This window comes from Eretmochelys imbricata, chromosome 9 (assembly GCF_965152235.1).
Source record: "Eretmochelys imbricata isolate rEreImb1 chromosome 9, rEreImb1.hap1, whole genome shotgun sequence".
NCBI lineage: Eukaryota > Metazoa > Chordata > Testudines > Cheloniidae > Eretmochelys > Eretmochelys imbricata.
In genome coordinates, this window is record NC_135580.1 from 102040329 (window position 1) to 102061324 (window position 20996).

The window sequence follows — 20996 nt, forward strand, 5'->3', positions numbered from 1 at the left end:
CACAAGGCAGGGTACTGGTCACCACGCACCCCCCACCCCAATATTTGGGGCCAATCCTGATTTGAATAAAAGGGGCCATGATTTTGGTGCTGTCTCATTCCAGCCTCATGTGGGTGAGTCACTCCATGCAGAAGAGGCCATGGCTGTGTAAAGAGCTGTCCCCTGTTCCCCGCTCTTCTGCAGAACCACATGAGGGTAATGTTCTCTTTTGTCAGATGTTCAGAGAGTAGTAGGGTCTGAATACGATCATTTAATCTGATGGTTTCTTCTAATGCAGGGTTATTGTATTGATGATGAGGTGTGGGGGCTCCCTGCATACTGAGCCTTTTGTGCACACAGCTATGTGGTAGGGCAGCAGATAGAATTGTGTTGTCTGTTCTCCTGATCTGCCTGGATGGGCAGCAGCCAGTCCTCCCATCAGTATCAGAGTGCCCCGTCAGCTGACTGTGTGAGCAGTGCTCTAGGTGAACAGTCAGAGGCTGTTAGTTGACATGAATCAGGTGTTTTTGCCTGTATCAGTGAGCAGTGTATCTGCCCCCTTGCACTCTGTTACTGCATGCTGATTTGGCCCCAACTGCATCTGCATTTTTGAAGAATCACATCCAGGAAACACTATGGAGTTTGATTAGCATTTTGATGCCATTGCACTTCTGTATTCTAGGGGAAGGTGCTACTGAGGGGCCTAGTGTCAGTGCTGGTGGGAGAGGTTAACACGAGCCAGGGTCTGTTATTGGAGAATATTCCAAGTATACAAAGTAAACTTGACAGCTTATCCTTTGTTCTGCACCTTGGCTTGGATGATACTGGCTTTGCCTGCGAGGGCAAGAATGGGTTAAGTCTATAAGGTCTAAGCAGAGTGAAGTAAGTGCTGAAGTCTGTGTCCTTTCAATAGCTGAGTGCGGGTGAAGAAGACGCGTGTCCTGCAGCAGCCCCACGAGAGAGAAGGCAGAGATAAACAGAGCAGGGGGTTGACAGCTGAGAGCATTCAGAACATTCCTGTTCCTCGCACGCGTCCCAGTTGGGGAGCAAGAACCAGGCAGGGAAACCGCAGGCAGAGCGCGCAGCACAGCAATGTTCACTGTTAACGTCTCATCATCCATGTCCTATGGGGGACCCCCATCTCTCTCTCCCTCCCGGCAGCAGCCAGGCCATAGGAAGAAATGGGACCAAAGGTACTGTTTTGTGATACCACTTAGTCTGAGCTGATGTAGGGAAGGGGAGTGGGACCATTGTCCAGACAGTGAGGAGCGTCTGGGAGAGGTTTCTCGGTCCGGGGTGCAGTGCTTGGCTGGGGTGATACTGGAACGGACCGAAAAGTCCTAGCTGTTCAATGCCTGGCATTTCTGCTTGTGCCAAGCCTTGGTATAACCTAGGAGTTAACAATGCTTGTATTGGAAGGCAGACAGGAGCGTGTGTTAACATCAGCTGGATGTAACCCAGACACAGAACTGGAATTAGGGGTTGGTATTGGGGGAACATGAGCCTTCAAACAACCCCTCCCTGCAGTGGGGCGGAGGGGTCTGTCTGTCAGCAAGACTGCAGGGCACTGGGACTTACAGACTCCAGATTCTGTAAGCAGAAGACTGAATGCTCCAGGTTGGACACAGTGGTTTAGGTGCCGCAGCCAGACAAACTGCTCTCCCTGCTGTCTGAGAGTTCCTAGGGTCACAGAGAACAAGACAGCTGAGAGCTCATGGGAGCCAGCCTGGCCCCCTTCCCTGCAGCATCCTGTCTCTGCAGAAATGCCACAGTGGTTTAAGGGCTGGTGCCCGTAAGCCACAGAGATGGCAGCTTTCAGGGCAGGAGGGGGCAGCCTATGGAGTCAGGTCCAGAGCCAGATCCAGTCCATCTCTTAGGGGCCAGGGCAGGGTTGTTCTCTATTGGACATTTACTAGCATAGTGCCATGGGACCCCCATCCCTTCCCCTGGATTGCTGCCACTTTAACATGTTCCTCCACAGCAGACGCTCTGGCTTCATTATTAATACATGTCCTGGGTATTTCCATCATCTTCCTGGGTAACTTTAGAGATAAAGTGTTGTTAAACTCTCTGACGAATCTCAGCATTTTGGTATAAATTTGTTCCACTTAATGCTTAGTATTTTCCTCAGCCGTTTGCTTCTAAGGCACTTAAATGTCTGTCTCCCTGTACCTTTGGTGGATTTCCAGCTTTCACATCCATATGTTATGATAGAAATAACATTTGGGTTCAAGATTTGTAGTTTGGTCTATAAATTAGATTTTCAATGACCAAATCTTGTTTAAGCTAGTAAATCAGCATTTCTCAAACTGGAGTCTTGACCCAAAAGGGGGTCACAAGCCTTTTGTAGGGGGGGGTCACAGTATTGCCACCCTTACTTCTGTGCTGCCTTCAGAGCTGGGCAGCCGGAGAGTGGCAGCTATTGGCTGGGCGACCAGCTCTGAAGGCAGCACTGTTGCCAGCAGCAGCAAAGAAGTAATGGTGGCATGGTATGGAGGGAGGTGGCTGTCGGAGCCTAAAATGTTTTCAAAGGGGGCCCCGACAAAAAAAGTTCGAGAACCCTTGTGATAAATGCAGCTGCTGCCTTGCCAATTTGTGACATTATTGCTTTCTGGACATTCCCATTAGCTTGCATGTTAATGCCAAGGTACGTGAATTGACTCACTTCTTTCTTCCTTTGCCTTCCAAAGAAATACTTCAGTTGGTAATTGCTGGGGTTCTTGTTCAATTTGTTTTTTCATAATTAACTATTAATCCCACCTGTTTTGTGATGCTGGACAGTCTTTCAGTCTTTGCTTATATGTTAGTTGAACTATCACTTAGAAGGACTGTGTCATCAACAAAATCTAGATCTTCTAGTGTCTTGTTGCTGAACCATGCGTTACCTGTGTTGGATTTGTCCATAAGGAAATCAATGGCAATGCCAAACAGGAGAGATGACAGAACACATCCATGCTTGACACCAGTGTCTGTGTTAAACCATTCACTCACATCTGCATTTATTTCACCTGGGCGACCTGCACTTTGATATAAAGCCTTGATAAAGTTAATCATTTGTGGCACCTGAGAGACTAACAAATTTATTTGGGCATAAGCTTTTGTGGGCTATAACCCACTTCATCTGATGAAGTGGGTTTTAGCCCACGAAAGCTTATGCCCAAATAAATTTGTTAGTCTCCAAGGTGCCACAAGGACTCCTCATTGTTTTTGCTGATACAGACTAACACAGCTACCCCTCTGAAATCTGTTAATTATTTGTGTTAGTATTCAATAGCACTTCAAGATATTCCAGAGTGAATCGCGATGGAGGCTGTCAAATGATTTTGTAAAATCCATTCCTTTGACAGAGTGGGTTTTGCCAGTCAGTGCTCTTTGGTTATTCTCAGGGTGAAAGTCTGGCTGGCATAAAACTGCCTCCCAGCTCACTGCCCAATAGCTTTGGCCTGGTGGCATGTTGCCCGGGCTGCAGCTTTCCTGGAGCCCTATTGTAGTCCCCAGAGTCAGTCCTTCCCTTCCCCAGCTCCTTTCCACTGTGTACAGAGCCCTATTCAGCCAGCTGCTAAGCTCCAAACGCTTCCAGCCCTTGGCCTAGATCCTGTGACTGACGGGAGCCCTAGGCTCCAGCCTGTTGGATGGTGCAACTCCCAGCACCTGCTCTGTGATTTGCCAGCCTCCTCATTTCTGACTGATGAGTTGCAAGAGACTGAGCTTGGGTGCCGGGGAGACTTCACCCCTGCCGGATTCCAGGTGCATCAGGAAGCTCTCGCCCTGCTGTGTTCGGTGGCTTTCCTTCTTTCTGCACAGCTGCAAGCACCAGATCCCAGGGCACTGCAGTTGACTTTGTTGGCAGTTGTGCCCTCCTTTCTCTAAATGTCTCTGATGTCTGTTCACATAGAGAGCCCCGGAAAATCATCCTGCACAAAGGCTCCACTGGACTGGGCTTCAACATCGTCGGGGGAGAGGATGGAGAGGGGATCTTCGTCTCCTTCATCTTGGCTGGCGGCCCCGCCGACCTCAGTGGGGAGCTGCGGAGAGGAGACCGCATCTTATCAGTGAGTCCTGTCACTGCTGTTGAGAGAGGCCTTGACCAGCTGCAGGGCTTGTGTGCAAGGAACTGCTCTCGCTGTTATAGCTGCATGATGTCTAGCAGTCTGCCTCTTCAATCTGCCTGTCTCCCCTACCTCGGGCATTTACAGAGCACCTGTCCCCTGGCCTCTAGCAGTTCATTTGATCTCCTTGTGTTTTGCATTCCTAGTTATCATTCTCAGCAGTGCAGATACAGATGCATCAGACTCTTTCCACAGCAAAATGAGGCTGCCCAGGCAAAGCTAGGAGAGCGAGGCCTGGATACCAGGCCCCGCGATTAGAGCCCCAGTGGCTGAGTCAGGACAGCAATGTACACAGTCCTGCTGGAGTTCCCAGTCACAGACACAGCAGGGTCACTTCCACGTGTGTTTTCATTCCTCAGCTCTGAGTGTGCACGAGGAGCTTTGCAGTATGAAAACTGAGCAGTTTGGCCAACAAAACCCAGATTCCCTCCCTCAAAGAGTGAGGAGTCCCAAGGTGCAGATGGGGGCAGTAGCTCTGTGTGTGGATGCTGCCTAGAAACCATCCTTTCAGCCACACACCAGAGAGATTCTTTAGCGGGGTTCTGAGCTTGGCCTGTCAGGGTCCATTCCATCTCTCAGTTTGGCCCCTGCCACTGTGATGAGTGTATTGATTCCATGCAGATGAGGCCAAAGCAGATCTGGGGGGGCCGATTTTCCTCCTTTCCCTGGGGTTTTGAAGATTCCCACCAATTTATGCCCTTACCTCACAGGGACTGACCCACAGATGTGACTCCCAACACTGAGCAGCAGTGACCACTGTAGAGCAAGGTTCAGATTCCTCAGCCTGACCCTGTTGTTCCTAGCACCACTGTCCAAGCTTTTGCCAATCCAGGGAGGGAGAAGCGGAGGCTAGGAATTACAGCTGAGCCCTGGGGCAGAAATGCAGATTGCGACAATGCTTAGGAGGGGAATGATTCTCTCCGGGTGTGTCTCCACAACAAGCGAAGGTGTGATTGTAGAGCAGGGAGGCATACCCACGCTCGCTTCCAGCTAACTAGTGCAGGCAACAAGAGGAGTGCAGGTGCAGTGACATGGGCCAGCAACTGGAGTCCAAGCCCCCTGGGGACCTAGGTATGTACTCAGCTAGCCCATGGCACCACGTCTACGCTTCGAGAGACCTTGGTTCGAACACAGAGAGGGTCTCAAGGGAGTTTGGAATGAAATCTCCAAGATGCCTTTGTTCACATCATAAAACAACGGTACTTGGCGTAACTGGTGTGGGCTGAAATCGCAGGTTGGGACTGCGGAGGCGTGGCTAGAAGTCCAGGACGGGACTGGCCGGGGGTACCTTGGCAGACCAGTGAGTAGGGAAGCTTGCACAGCCCTTGCCTCCGTTAGCCCTAGCTCTAAAGAGTTCTCTAGGGCTGCTGGAGATCGGTATTGCTAGGGAAGACATCAGTCACCTGGAATCCAGGCATCCCAGATTCCGAGGCATTTACTCTAGTGGGGTAACAGATAGGGTTCAGTTGGGAGCTGGACTTTGAGCTGAAAAGATCCCCAGATGCAGCTGAGCATTTGGCCCTGAGCAAGCTAGTGGGAGGGCACTGTCTGGGGAGGAATGCCCTGGTATCTCCTCCTGGACAGCACATGGGGTAGGGCAGGGGCTCTCAATCATCTGGGTGAAGAAGGACTCTAGATCGGGGTGGCCAATCTGTGGCTCCGGAGCCACATGCGGCTCTTCAGAAGTTAATATGCGGCTCCTTGTCTAGACACTGACTCCAGGGCTGGAGCTACAGCACCAACTTTCCAGTGTGCCGGGAGGTGCTCACTGCTCAGCCCCTGGCTCTGCCATGGGCCCTGCCCCAATTCCACCCTTTCCCGCCCCCTCCCCTGAGCCTGCCATGCCCTCGCTCCTCCCCCTCTCCCCCCCCCAGAGCCTCCTGCATGCCACGAAACAGTTGATCGGGAGGTGTGGGTGCTGGTCGGTGGGGCTGCTGGTGGGCAGGAGGTGCTGGGAGCGGGGCAGGGAGCTGATGTGGGGCTGCTGACGTATTACTGTGGCTCTTTGGCAATGTACATTGGTAAATTTTGGCTCCTTCTCAGGCTCCGGTTGGCCACCCCTGCTCTAGTTTGATCTGAGAGACTGTGATTGTATCTAGAGCCTTTTTGGAGAGGGCTCAGAGTGTGTGTGTTATTTGTAATGGTTTCCTGTTTGGCTGTTGAAATCGGTGTGTATCGTTTCTATCGGCTGTTGCTCTTACTCAGCCTGTAGTTTGGAGTACTAGTCCTTCTCTACACAGGACAGTGTTTCGGTATGAGCTTAGGTGTGAATTCAACCTGGTCTAGTTATACTGGTATACCCCACCCTCCCCATCGGGACATATTATACAGGTATAAGAGAAACGTTTTACACGTAGCTTATGATGCTTGGGAAGGGGTTTAAGAAAGCCACCCGTAGGGCATGTATTCACTGGCGGCAGCACTTTCATGGGGCTTGTGTGGTCGCAGCGCTGGGAGAGCTCTATGAAAACCACCTCCAGGAGGGGCGCAGCTCCCAGCGCTGGTGCACTGTCTACACTGGCACTTCACAGCGCTGAAACTTGCAGCGCTCGGGGGGGCTGAGTTCACACCCCTGAGCGAGAAAGTTGCAGCGCTGTAAAGTGCCAGTGTAGACAAGCCCTTATATTGGAGTAAGTGTCCACACAGGGGGACTGTATAACGAGATCAGTGTACCCAGTAAATCTTTTCCCTGTAGATAAGGCCTTAGTGATGGGAAAACCCCTTTCTCTCTAATACATGTGAATTTGTTACTGTTAAGTTTGTAGATATTGTCCTTCCCTCTCAGACGACTGAAATGCATTTTGAATCCACACACACAAATATTTCAGTCCGTTGCTGGGCGTGTAGCAGTCACTGCAAGTTAACCCAGATTTTGTAGAGGTGACCACCAACTGAGTTTCAGTCGTTGCAGGTTCAATCAGTCCAGAACACCTCGCTGGCACAGACAGAGAAATGTCAACCTGACAACTGTCACTTTTACCATCAGAGCTGTCAGCTCCCTCACAGGTTTCCTTCAGTTCACCAGCAGGCAGTCCAGGGGGAAATGGGTGCATTCGCGGGAAGACTCCCTGCCTCAGAGAGTGAGGAGTCCTAAGGTGCAAACAGAGGCAGTAGCACCGTGTGCTCAGGGTAGCTGTGTGTGGACACAGTACCTTCCCCTGGCTGTATAGGGGGTGAGTGAAGCCATCTTCTCTCTGCACTATTCTCAACCAGCAATCTACCTGTGGTAGCCAAACTGCAACTTGCAGCGAGAGAGAGCAAGCTGTGCAGGTGTATCACCGGCTAGGACTGAAGCCTGGGGTCAAGATATAAATGGGGGGTTTCTTGTGGCGTTGCAGAGCTTAGCATCTTAGGGGACGTTAGCTAAGGGGATTATTTTTGGAAAGGGGCTTCTGAGCAGAGTGTATAGAGCAGACTTGAGAAGGGGGTCTCAGCTGGTGAGCTGAGGGCAGTTCAAGGCATTGTGGCTCTAAGCTGCCCTATCAATAACTAATCGGATTCCCTCATTTGTGTTTGATCAGGTAAATGGTGTAAATCTCCGGAATGCAACTCACGAGCAGGCGGCAGCAGCTCTGAAACGGGCAGGGCAGACAGTGACCATCATCGCTCAGTACAGACCTGAAGGTAGGAAATTGCCAAGAGTGCTGACACGCACTGTAAGGCCCGGCTGCGGGGCCCCCTCCCTTATACAATAGCCCCAGCCAATCAAATCAAGGGCCCCAGCTCCAAGGTGATCCTTAGTCTTTGATTTTTCACTATGGATATGTCACCCTGGCTATTAGACATGGGGCTGGAGTGCTACATCTAAAGGCTCTTCAGCTGAAATTGCTCCCCACTCGACGGATGCTGCTCAGTGTTGTGTCATTGGGCCACCTCTAGCAGGAAGCATATGTTCCCCCTTGCATTGACATTCCAGCAGCCCCTTCTTTTTTGTCCATATATGGAATTGGAAGTACTGGCAGCTAGGCCTAGTGGTGACTTCTGCAGACATTCCTGGCTCTAAAGTAGTCTGTGAAGTTTGTTTCTCCATGTTCTGGAGGTCAGGCCTAGACTATGCACAGAGACCAGGACACACCATGCCCCTGACATGCTGGTTTTCTTGCCATCACATCTGGCTGATGCTATGGTTCAGCTGTCACACGGTCCTTTGGGTTTGCACTCCCCTATCATCCTCTAGTCAGAGGTGGAGAACGAGTCTCCATCCCAAGTACAACTGGAGAGTGTCCACCCCTGGTGGACGAGAGTGATGCTTTTATTGCTCCTGCCCCCGTCGGCGCCCCCACCTCTCTCGGTGCACTCCCAGCTCCTGCCCCCCTCTTGACATGCCTGCCACCCCCACTCCTGTTGGCATGTCCCTCACCCCCGCCCCCTTTGGCACACCCCCCATTCCTGCACCCGCCATCCCTGCCCCTCTTGGTGTGCCATCCACTCCAAGTTGTCACTTAAGGTATCCTGAAAGGACAGTAACATGCCCGTGATCCCAAGCCAGATAAGGACACTCACCTCCATGTATCGTTCCCGATTCCCTCAGCTTAAGCTTGGTAGCAGGTTTACAGACTGACTACAGTATGCAGGGAACTTCCAAATTCCTTCAGTGACCAGCTAGACCAATGTTGGTGACCAGCCAAAGGGGGAACCCTTGGGTAAGGGGGCAACATCCAAGGTGTCTGGTCCTCTTCTCAAATAAATGTTGCAGCAGTAAGGGCAGCCGTGATGTAGGCTCCCACAATGTCAGTATCCCAAAAAATGGTCCTGATCCAAATGGACAGTCAGGCCTCGTCACATTTCACCCCCCCAAGCTGCTAGGGACAGGCTCTCACCTCCCGCAACAGGAAGCTGTTGGCACGTGGACTTAGGCCTCACCTTGCAGGTCATCCCAGAAGGGTGGGGAAGGAGACCGCAGCAGCAGACTGGCTCAGTTGGGTGGTAAAAAATGTGGGTCTGGTGCTTGACGTTATAGAGAAGATTGAGGCTACATTTTTATGCTTGGTAAGTCAGCCATCTTGACTCATATTCCTGTTACCCGACACAGATTTTCTGGGAGCTCTCTAGTCTCCACTAAATGGGGACCTGTTACAGATTAGTGATCAATGACTCCATGTCTAGTTGGCAGCCGGTGTCAAGTGGAGTGCCCCAGGGGTCAGTCCTGGGGCCGGTTTTGTTCAATATCTTCATAAATGATCCGGAGGATGGTGTGGATTGCACTCTCGCAAATTTGCGGATGATACTAAACTAGGAGGAGTGGTAGATACGCTGGAGGGCAGGGATAGGATACAGAGGGACCTAGACAAATTGGAGGATTGGGCCAAAAGAAATCTGATGAGGTTCAATAAGGATAAGTGCAGGGTCCTGCACTTAGGACGGAAGAACCCAATGCACCGCTACAGACTAGGGACCGAATGGCTAGGCAGCAGTTCTGCGGAAAAGGACCTAGGGGTGACAGTGGACGAGAAGCTGGATATGAGTCAGCAGTGTGCCCTTGTTGCCAAGAAGGCCAATGGCATTTTGGGATGTATAAGTAGGGGCATTGTCAGCAGATCGAGGGACGTGATCGTCCCCCTCTATTCGACATTGGTGAGGCCTCATCTGGAGTACTGTGTCCAGTTTTGGGCCCCACACTACAAGAAGGATGTGGATAAATTGGAGAGAGTCCAAAGGGGCAAAGGGCAACAAAAATGATTAGGGGTCTGGAACACATGACTTATGAGGAGAGGCTGAGGGAACTGCGATTGTTTAGTCTGCGGAAGAGAAGAATGAGGGGGGATTTGATAGCTGCTTTCAACTACCTGAGAGGTGGTTCCAGAGAGGATGGTTCTAGACTATTCTCAGTGGTAGAAGAGGACAGGACAAGGAGTAATGGTCTCAAGTTGCAGTGGGGGAGGTTTAGGTTGGAATATTAGGAAAAACTTTTTCACTAGGAGGGTGGTGAAACACTGGAATGCGTTACCTAGGGAGGTGGTGGAATCTCCTTCCTTAGAAGTTTTTAAGGTCAGGCTTGACAAAGCCCTGGCTGGGATGATTTAATTGGGGATTGGTCCTGCTTTGAGCAGGGGGTTGGACTACATGACCTCCTGAGGTCCCTTCCAACACTGATATTCTATGATTCTATGATTTCTGCCGTTAGAGAAAAGAGGGATTCTTGTTTTCAAGAGAGGTTTCAGAGTAACAGCCGTGTTAGTCTGTATTCGCAAAAAGAAAAGGAGTACTTGTGGCACCTTAGAGACTAACCAATTTATTTGAGCATGAGCTTTCGTGAGCTACAGCTCACTTCATCGGATGCATACCGTGGAAACTGCAGCAGACTTTATATACACACAGAGAATATGAAACAATACCTCCTCCCACCCCACTGTCCTGCTGGTAAGCTAAGCTATTACCAGGAGGAGGTATTGTTTCATATTCTCTGTGTGTATATAAAGTCTGCTGCAGTTTCCACGGTATGCATCCGATGAAGTGAGCTGTAGCTCACGAAAGCTCATGCTCAAATAAATTGGTTAGTCTCTAAGGTGCCACAAGTACTCCTTTTCTTTTTGTTTTCAAGAGGTATCCTGCTGAAAACAATTCTGCTCACATTTGCACACCCACCTGCCTCACAAAGGTGGGGACAGTGTTATTTCCTCATTTGGAAAAGAGCAAAGGTGCATCTGTTCTCAGCTGCTGGAATGTGCACATGCCTCCTACTGGTGAAGGGGCAAACACTGCAGCGATCTGAATAGTCTGAATTCCAAACCATCCCAGGCCGGCCAGCCAGGGTCATTAACATGACCAGCCTTCAGGGAAAAAGACTAATACACCAGGTCTGACATGCCCACAAGAGGATGTGTTCTTGCTGCATATCAGTCCCCATGTTTAGGGGATTAGAACACATGACTTATGAGGAGAGGCTGAGGGAGCTGGGATTGTTTAGCCTGCAGAAGAAAAGAATGAGGGGGGATTTGATAGCTGCTCTCAACTACCTGAAAGGGGGTTCCAAAGAGGATGGCTCTAGACTGTTCTCAATGGTAGCAGATGACAGAACGAGGAGTAATGGTCTCAAGTTGCAGTAAGGGAGGTTTAGACTGGATATTAGGAAAAACTTTTTCACTAAGAGGGTGGTGAAACACTGGAATGCATTACCTAGGGAGGTGGTAGAATCTCCTTCCTTAGAGGTTTTTAAGGTCAGGCTTGACAAAGCCCTGGCTGGGATGATTTAACTGGGAATTGGTCCTGCTTCGAGCAGGGGGTTGGACTAGATGACCTTCAGGGGTCCCTTCCAACCCTGATATTCTATGATTCTATGTACATATCCAGGGATCTGCAGCCTTCTGTGCGTAGGACAAAGAGTCTATGTATTTAGAGATGGTATAAAAAAACTAGGGAAAAAACATCTTTCCCTGAGCCCTTGGTGGAGCTCTGCTTATTGTTGGTACAGGAGGGAGCGGAATGGGTTGTCCATCCTAATCCACAGCTCTGCGCTCCTCTTCGTACGTTTTGCATTATCCCTTGTTCTGAAATTTAAGAACAGGTGAGGAGATGCAAAGAGAACAACAACTAATGTTTAGCTATTGTTCAAGAAGAAAGCACATACATTTCCAGAAATGTCAGGGGCAAATGGGAATTGGGGTCACAGGTCAAAACTGAGTTGGGTTGAGACTAGATTAGCTGGGGGCCTGTAGGTCAGACCCAAGGCACATGAGCAGAGCTGGCTGAAAGCCCCACAATTCAGGGGACCGGGATGCTTCACCAGAGTTCTGGGGAGGAGATTCCCAGGATTGGCGTAGCAGGGAGTGCTGGCGGCCTCGAGTGAGGTGCATCTGCAGAGTTGCATAAAGGAACACCCAGGATTGGATTAGCTGGGGGGGCTGCTGCTCAGGGTGACAGATTATACAATGTAAAACAAAACTTTATTTTGGAAAACATCTCTCATAGAAACTGCATCTGGACATGCTTTACTGACAGGTTAAATAAATCCCATTCCTCAATGACACCCACACTCAGCCCCCAGGGCCACAAGCAAGGGATAAGAATGTAGATAGAACATGGGAAAGACTCATCTGCTTTACCATCCCTTGTTATATCTGACACAGTGGACTCCTGGGGAAGTAGTCAGGTGTCTTTGAGTAAGATTCAGGTGTGTAATAGAGCAAGTAGATTAGCCCTTGGCAGTGTCTTCTCTCCAGGTCAGTATGGCTCACTGGCCTGAAATACTGGTGTTTAATAACTTGCTACAGCTGGGAGCTCTCATCCTGCCCTGGGTAATCCAGGATCCCTGCAAATTAGCAGGACTTCATGTGTTCAGAAAATCTATTGGAGCAGCCCCTGCCAGGTGAAGCAAGAGGCCATGGGCTGAAACTGGAGCCAGAGCAGAAACTCTGAATTATTCTCATTTACAGCCAATCTAAAATCCTAGAGTCCCAGCAGGCCATTCTGAGTATGTCTACAGTGCAGCTGGGAGCAAGCCACCCAGCCTGGGTAGACAGACTCAGGATATTGGGGCTGAAGCCTGAGAATAGTGTGGACGTTTCAGTTTGGTCTCCCAAACCCATCCAACTGCTTAGGCTTGAGAGGCAAGCTGTAGGCCAAGCAGCAATGTCCACGCTGTCTAGCCAAAGCTTCGTGAGTGGGAGTGTATTCCCAGCTGCAGACTCGTCTTCCAGGGGCAGCCGCCTCTTCAGGGTGGAGGGGAAGGTTCTACACAAAACGGACATTCCTGTGTCATTTCTCATTTAATAACTTAGTTTTGCTGCAAGTCACTCGACAACTCTCTATTAAACTAACACCAAAAGTGACTTTCACTAACTGTACCTGCTCACAGGGGGGTTTCTTGTCACCTGCAGGCAGCTCCCCTGTCAAGGCTGCTCACTTTGGCTTTGTAGCGTTATTCCCAAAATGGCTCTGTTCCCCAATCAGCAACGACTGAGCTTTGAGTCGTTCATCCTTGGTGTAACTGGGCCGAAGCCGAATTACACTCGGGATGAGTTTGGCCCAGATCGGCTGCAGCTCCGTAAAAGGAAATGGTGCATCGTGCAGGCAGGGCCCAGGACTGTGGCTGTCACCGGCGGAAAGTCCCTGTCGTGCTGGAACCAGACTTTCCTGCTCCTTCAGCCCGCGGGGCTCCCGGACAGGAGCGGGCTACGCCGCTTCCCCTCCCCGCCTCCACCCAGCCTGGAGGGGGAGTCGCCGCTGCCTGGGGCAAAGTCGGATGCACTCGGGTCCCACCCTCCCGGACCGCTCCCGGGCAGGGCCAGCCCCCCCGGCTCCCCCCGGGGGCAGGCCCCTCTCTGGGCTCCCGGGGAACGGACGCCCGGGGGCAGCCGGCCGGTGATGGAGACACGCGGGGCCTCCGGCAGAGCTTCTAACCCCGCCGCGGGCACCCGCTTCCCCTCAGGAGCCGGGCGGTGCCGAGAGCGGGGCCCGGCCCCAGCTCCGGCGGGGCGGGCGCGCGCGCGGGCCGCTCCAACCGCCTCGCCAACCGCCGCCTGACGCGGGGGAGGGGAGCGACCGGGCCGGCGAGGCGCCTCGCGCCACTCGCGGTATGGGCGGGGCGCCGTATGTACAGGACGATGGCGGTGATAGGCCGAGCGCGCGGAGGCGGGGCTTGGGGAGGGGGTGGGGACCGAGGAGGTGAGCGGATGCTGATTGGCGGGAGGCTGGTCCGGGGGCGGAGCCGCCGCCGCCACCGCCTCCTCCCGCCCGTGCGGCTTTGTGTCCGGAGCCGGGAGCCGGGCTGGTCCGGCGCGGGGCCGCCTGTGATCCGGTCTGCTAGGTGAGCTGGGGCCGGGCCGGGCCCCTCCCCCCCGCGGGGCTCTCCCCTCCCCCCCGCCAACCCCCTCACCCCAGGGGGGTCCGGCCCGGGCCCCTCCCCCCCGTGCGGCTCTCCCCTCCCCCCGCCAGCCCCCTCACCCGGGGGGGGTGTCCGGCCCGGGCCCCTCCCCCCCGCGGGGCTCTCCCCTCCCCCCCCGGCAGCCCCCTCACCCCGGGAGGGTCCGGCCCGGGCCCCTCCCCCCGCGGGGCTCTCCCCCCCTTCCCCCCTCACCTTGGGGGGGCCGGTCCCGGTCCCTCCCCCCCTTAGTCTTCCAGTCCCTGGGCCCCGCACCCCCTCAGCCCCCCCTCACTTCGGCCCCTCCCCCTCCCAGGTCCCTTCACCCCGGGGGGTTCGGCGTGGGCCCCGCTCACCCTCCCTCGTCCCCGGGGGGGCTCGGCCAAGGGCTCTCCCCCAGCCCCGAGGGGCTCCGCCCGTGGCCCCATGTCGCGCTCAGCCCCCCCCAGCCCATCCTAGGGGGCTGCACCTCAGAGCCCACCTGTGTGACCTGTCGCCGCCCTCTTCCTCCGCGGGCTGGGCCCTTTGTCCCCCCGCCCAGCGGGTCTGGCCGGGTTGGGCTGGGTCTGCAGGAAGGAGTTCGTTGCCGGTTCACTGACAGTCGCTAGCGGCCCTTTGCTGGCTGGTCTGGGTGTCCCACAAGCCTTCCTTCTGGACTCTGAGTGGCCAGCACGGATGGGTGGGCTTTAAGGGCCGTGGTGATGGTCTAGTCTGATTTCCTGGGTAACACAGGCCTTAGCAAAAAGAAAAGGAGTACTTGTGGCACCTTAGAGACTAACCAATTTATTTGAGCATGAGCTTTCGTGAGCTACAGCTCACTTCATCAGATGCATACCGTGGAAACTGCAGCAGACTTTATATATACACAGAGAATATGAAACAATACCTCCTCCCACCCCACTGTCCTGCTGGTAATAGCTTATCTAAAGTAATCGTCAGGTTAGGCCATTTCCAGCACAAATCCAGGTTTTCTCACTCTCCACCCCCCCACACAAATTCACTCTCCTGCTGGTGATAGCCCATCCAAAGTGACAACTCTTTACACAATGTGCATGATAATGAAGTTAGGCCATTTCCTGCACAAATCCAGGTTCTCTCACTCCCTCACCCCCCTCCAAAAACCCACCCCCATACACACACAGACTCACTCTCCTGCTGGTAATAGCTCGTCCAAACTGACCACTCTCCAAGTTTAAATCCAAGTTAAACCAGAATATCACCAGCAGGAGAGTGAATTTGTGTGGGGGGGTGGAGGGTGAGAAAACCTGGATTTGTGCTGGAAATGGCCTAACCTGACGATTACTTTAGATAAGCTATTACCAGCAGGACAGTGGGGTGGGAGGAGGTATTGTTTCATATTCTCTGTGTATATATAAAGTCTGCTGCAGTTTCCACGGTATGCATCTGATGAAGTAGCTCACGAAAGCTCATGCTCAAATAAATTGGTTAGTCTCTAAGGTGCCACAAGTACTCCTTTTCTTTTTGCGAATACAGACTAACACGGCTGTTACTCTGAAACAGGCCTTAGCATTTCAGCCACTGGTTTCTGCCTCAGACCCACAACTGCTGGTTGAGTTGGATGTGTCTTTTAGAAAGACATCCAGGTTTGATTAAAAACTTCTGCTGTGGGAGAATACACCCAGTCCCAAGGTAAATTGATCCAATAGTTAGTTTTCGTCCGTGTTAAAAATTTACATTTTATTTCTGTTCTGATTTTGTTTAGTTTCTTCTTCCCATCGTTGGATCTTTTTCTGCCATTGTCTGATAGATCAGTTTAATCCACTGAATTAAATTAAACTGGAATAACGCACACTCAACTCCATATGTGGACACTTGTTCTGGAATTCAGGAGTCACTGTTGCACTTTAAACTCACCCAACCTTAATCTGAATGAACTTTAAGAGTAGGCAAGTCCTAAAGTCTGGCATTTGCTACAAAAATGAACTATCACCAGAGCATAGAGGCTCTTAATAAAATGCTGTTTGTACCAGCAAAAGAGTGCTTTTGCCAGTATAGTTTCTACTGGTTCCCCAAACAAAATAAGATACCAGTAGAAGCATGTGTTATTTGTATAACTGTGTCTGGAATGATTGTGCAGTTACAGAAATGTCCTTAAAAAATCATGCCAGTAAGTGACATTACTGGCAAAAGATTTTGGCTTAGACCAAGCCTAACACATTTGAAGGTGCTTTAGCTGGTTGTATTGGAGCCTGGAGTGCATTAGGCTTTAACTCTTCCAGTTTATATCTTCACCGCCAAAAAAAAGTGATCTCCCTGTTTTATTTAAAAAAAAAAAAAAAAAAAGCCACCTAACTTGTGATAGGTCTCTTGCTGTAAAATTCTAGTGGAGACAAGGTACAGGTAGATTTCAGTGTGTCCTGAAGTGAGCACTGTATCCCACTCTCTGTTGGGCTTGTCTTGGGACCTGGCAGAAACCTTTTGGTATACTGCAAGAGGGTAATTTCTGAGCTCTTGGGGTTTAGCCTACTGTCTTTCTTCTGGGTGTGGAGGTGCAGGGTGAGGGGATGGTTAAGTGACATGAGCTTTTCTGATCCCTGAAGGCTGATACTGGTGCCCCTTGGTGATGCTCAAGATGGCTTTGAAAGAGGGTGGGGAGATAATGGACTTTACAAACACGCTGAATAGTCATTGTAGTTCCTTAGAGGGCTCTTCTGGCACCTGGATGTACACAGAGCTGCCATTTCTGGGGGGCACTGGGGCTATTCCTGTGTCTGAAGCAGGTGCTGGAGTGGCTGTGTCAGCAATGAAGAGGTACTCTCTGATGCCCATAGCTGGCCCTGCTTGGTGAAATCTGGAACCTGTGTGCTGCTTAGGAGTCAATCCTGTTGGCTCTTTCTCTGTCTACTGGAAGCAGAGTTTGTCGGGGAGTCTGAGCAGGAGTGTAGGTGTTTTGTTTCTGTGATGGGAACAGTAAATCTAGTGCCATGGTGATGCTGAGGAGAAGCCAGCAGTGGACTCACATGAGATCCTGTGAAGAGGCGAAGCTTGCCGACTGCCCAGGAGACTGAGCACAGAAGCGGAAGAGCTGATCCTGCTAAGTATGTGGCATTGATCCCTACTTAGTAATGTGCTAACCTGGTAGCTGCTGTAGCCCACTGAAATTAGCTGGCCCTGAGCATGCTGGGCTAGGTTGTTTCTCTCCAGACTACTGCCACAGGGAGACTAGGATGGATGGGGGAGATAGCTCTTAGTGTATTAATCAGTTTTCAGTTTGAAAGCAGTTGGTTCTGAAAAGTCCAAAAGGGGCTGGAAGTCTGTGCTCAGGGGCTGGATCCCTGTGAAGCTTGAGCAGGTGGTAAGAGTCTCTCTTTAAAAGATGCTAATTAAACGTTGCTTTTAAAATTAACAGAATTGCCTTTAATCCCCTCACAAAGGTGTTAACAGCCAAGTGGTGCTGCCTGTGCCAGGCTGAGTGGCAGCATTTGGCAAGGCAACTAATCTGAAGTGTCCCTGAAAAAAGGGAACAGTTGGGTTCGGAGACCTTACTTTGCATGTCGCTGGGCAAGGCAGCTGTTTGTTATCTACTGACCCACTGGAAGGAATAAGGACAGCCACACTATGTCAGAACCATGGACCATCCTGTCTGGGCTCCACAGACACAGGAAACTTGTAACTGAATGGCTTCATTAGCCATACAAATGGCTAATGCTTTGTTGAATCCTACTGAGCTTTTGGCCGCCATGATATTTTGCTGCAGTTAGTTCCATATACTATGTGTTGTGGCTTTAAAATATGGATTTTCTTGACAGTTTTAAATGGTTCCCTTTGATTTCTTTGTGCCCTTATTCTTGTATTATGAGTGTAATAGGAACATCCCTTCTCTTTACCATTCTTCTATACATTTCTATCACATCCCCTCTTAGTTTTTGTCTTCTCTAGGCTCTTTATTCCTTTTCTCTTCATATGGAAGGCTTTCCAGGCCATTGATAATTTTTGTTGCCTTTCCCTGGACCTCTTCTGTTTCTTCTATCATTTCCAAGGCAGGTGTTTTGGGGGAAATGTTCATGTGATCCTTTCTTCTGTCACAAAGCCTGTCTGTGAAGGGAGGTGCTAAGGCTCTTCCTGGAGAAGAGCGCTTTGTGCAGCCCAAGGAGTATGGCATGTGGTGGTGTTTCAGGAAGTACTTTGTGCTCCTGTATTTCAGGTTCAGTTTGCAAAGTGAGATTTGGCAAAGAAACAAGCAGGTGTGGGCTGAGCATTTCTTAAATGTAGGAAAAGGCAGAATGAGATTTTAAAACAAGCAGCTGGTTACACAGCTAATATGTTGTTGGGGTTTGTAGCCCATGGCCTTTGTGTACTGTATGTTACATGTCAAGTGTCATAATATGATGGCCTCAGGCGCACACGTGCATTAAAGACCATTGGAATGATCTGTTGTCTGCATGGAGAAAAGCAATATAATCCCTAGAAAAATGTTAGATATTGAAGAGGTGAGCAGAGCCCTAGACTGCTGAGGCAAGTCAGTCAGCTGAATGGCTACATGACCCATGTGCTTCCTCTGGATCAGAATCTGCTTGTGCTTTGCTGCTTTCAATCCAGCCTAGGCAGAAAGGATGGTAAGTATTTGGATGTGTGGGATTCTGCCTATAACTAAAACCAAAAGTGGAAGGCCTGGCCTTCTGAGGCAGTTAGGATCTCTTTAACTCATGGGAGGTGCGGGGAGGCCATCCTTTGAGAGCAGTTAGAAGGCAACAAATCAAAGCAAAGAGCAGTAAACTGCTAATCTGGATAGGTCGGTGTAGTGAGTATCCCAATACCTCCTCCTAGGGGTGGCAATAAATTATAAGGAAATGCAAAATAATATGTCCAGACGTTCAACGAAATCATGGGTCAGTATTACAGACGATAGACTGAGAGCTCAAAAGACTTGGAACCCTAAGAACAACCCTAGAGAAGGAGAATCCAGTCAGAATGGCACTGGTAGCAACAATGGTCCCTGCTTATGATGAGAACCCGTGATTGCAATGGGCATGAACACAAGACACAGGCATTTAGAAAGCAGTGGATATGAACTTTCCCTGTTCAGAGCCTGGCAATGCAGGCCCATAGGAAGGAGCTGGCAGAAACTAACCCTTATCAGCAGAGATGCAGGATCTGCAAATTTATCCCCTCCAAGCCCCATGTGATTGATTGCAGGAGTGGCTTGGGGTGCTTGCCTGGGGCTGTGGTAAGTGAATGCACCCTTTTTCATGCTGCTGAGTGCCAGAGCTCACACATGGAAATTCTGGGTTACTGCTGACACTTAGTCACTTGCCCAAATCCCAACAACTTGTGTATCTTCTTAATGCCTGGAATTCTGCTTCTCTTCACCCCAAACAAACAGGTCAAAGATAAAATCATGGTGAGGCAAGTTACTTCTGTCTTCTAAGCACCTGTGCATAGAGATGCTAGCTTGGTGCAAAGCCTTTGGAGGTTACCTCAAGTCTTCTAAAAGAAAAAGCCACTTCCAAGTGCTGTTCTGTGTTGTGATTATAAAAGGAGCCCTTTCATGTTTCTCTCTCTTCCTGTCAACTTCGCTGTACATGGGCACAAAGGCCAAGTTTTGGCAATGCCATAAATATCCAGGAAGGAGTTATTGTCAGGCATGTGACCCAAGCCAGGTGCTCCCTTCATTTTAAAATGTAAGAACTTTACTGTGGTTACTCTTCCTGCAGCTGACTTCAGAAGGGAACGGGAAACCATGGAGCAGGTACAGTGATTTTAGAAAGTCACATGGCATTTCTCAGCATCATGCCTCAGCCCCTCTCCTCCAAACATACAGAGCGGTCACTGCCAGAGGTACATGCTGGACGCAGTCAGGAGAGATGAATGAATTAACCCCAAAGTTCAAAGGGAGAGACAGTAACGGCAATAAATAAGTCATTCTTTTCTGCTTTAAAAGTCACTGACTGTAACTTTAGCAAAGGCAAGTCACAGGTTCCATAAGTGAAAGCGATGGACCGTTACAGGAACTGCTCCCTGTCTTCCCTCTGCAATGAGGCTGCCCATGGATGGTCCCAGACCATAGAGACTTGTTCCGTGGAATCTGAGGCTGTGGCAATGTACTCCGCAAGCATTCCCACCTCTCCTCAGAGTGTGGTGTCCCTTCCCTGGCTTTGCAGGTGGATGCAGCCAGCCTGTGCCCTGCTGAGGTTCATCCATCCTGGGCAGCACTTCCTGCTAGAAATAGTCATTATGGGTCCTGTTGAGTTTTGCTACTCTAGGTATAATTCACAGTTGCTTCCTTGCCCACTGGATCTTCAATCTTATGGGATGTTGGTTGGCTCTGAGCACAACTCCCACGGGCAGGGCTCCTTGTATCCTCAGGAGCGGCTCCTTTCCAGCTTTTACTGTTGCTTTGCTGAGACTCTCCTTCTCTTTTCTCACCTGGCTCCTTGATGGCATTCATTTCCTCCTGTTTCACTGTTTCCTGGTGTCCTAGAAAGCAGCTGTTCAGTGACATGCTGTTGACCAGTTCCTTCTGGGGGTTGGTGGAGAAGCCTAGGTTGGTAATCTGCAGGGGACACTTAGTATCACCAGCTAAGGGTCCAGTGTCATAGTAGGTGAAATCCAAGAGAACCCTTTTGTATTGGGCCAGAGACCCACAGTCTGCAGAGTGCAATGTTCTTCATGAAGTGACATTTAGTGGGAGGAAGATTCTGGGCCCAGTCACTTGCTCAGGTTGACGTGCAGGGCTTTGCTGCTCAGTACAGGAAGCTGCTTACCGACAATTCTATGCAACCTGCAGCTGAACTGCAGGAAACTATGCAAACAGGCATGAAGATCTAACTTAATCCCAGAAGTTAGGCCTGCAATCCCAGCCCCTGATCTTAACTGATCTGTACTAAATCATCACAGCCCACGTGGTACACGAGGTCCTATACTGCTCTTGCACACTTATGGGACTCCCGGCAAGTCCTGCTTCAGCCACAGCTCTGGCACTGATGGGTGGCAGTTGTGTCTTGGGGGGTTGCTTTTTCTTGGGGCTGTTGGGTTAAGGCCTAGCTGCTTCGCTGTTTTGCCTTCGCTCACTGAATGCGTTTACCATAGAAACAAAGAAGAAGGAGTGCTCGGTTCACAATAAACAGGAGCCCACATGGAATTGTAAC

At 50.7% G+C, this 20996-nt stretch overlaps 1 protein-coding gene across 10 annotated transcripts in view; it reads left to right on the plus strand.

Annotated features, from left to right (window-relative positions):
* DLG3 (discs large MAGUK scaffold protein 3) overlaps positions 1 to 20996 on the plus strand; it is a 180083-nt gene that overhangs the window by 117944 nt on the left and 41143 nt on the right. For 7 of the 10 annotated variants that reach the window (XM_077825799.1, XM_077825800.1, XM_077825801.1 and 4 more), the window contains 2 exons: positions 3875 to 4031; positions 7610 to 7712. In XM_077825799.1, the coding sequence (XP_077681925.1) occupies positions 3875 to 4031; positions 7610 to 7712 (260 nt within the window). Of the gene's footprint in view, positions 1 to 1151; positions 1173 to 3874; positions 4032 to 7609; positions 7713 to 13763; positions 13834 to 16417; positions 16947 to 20996 lie in introns of those variants that run through there. The other 3 variants (XM_077825807.1, XM_077825808.1, XM_077825809.1) reach the window with 3 other exon arrangements.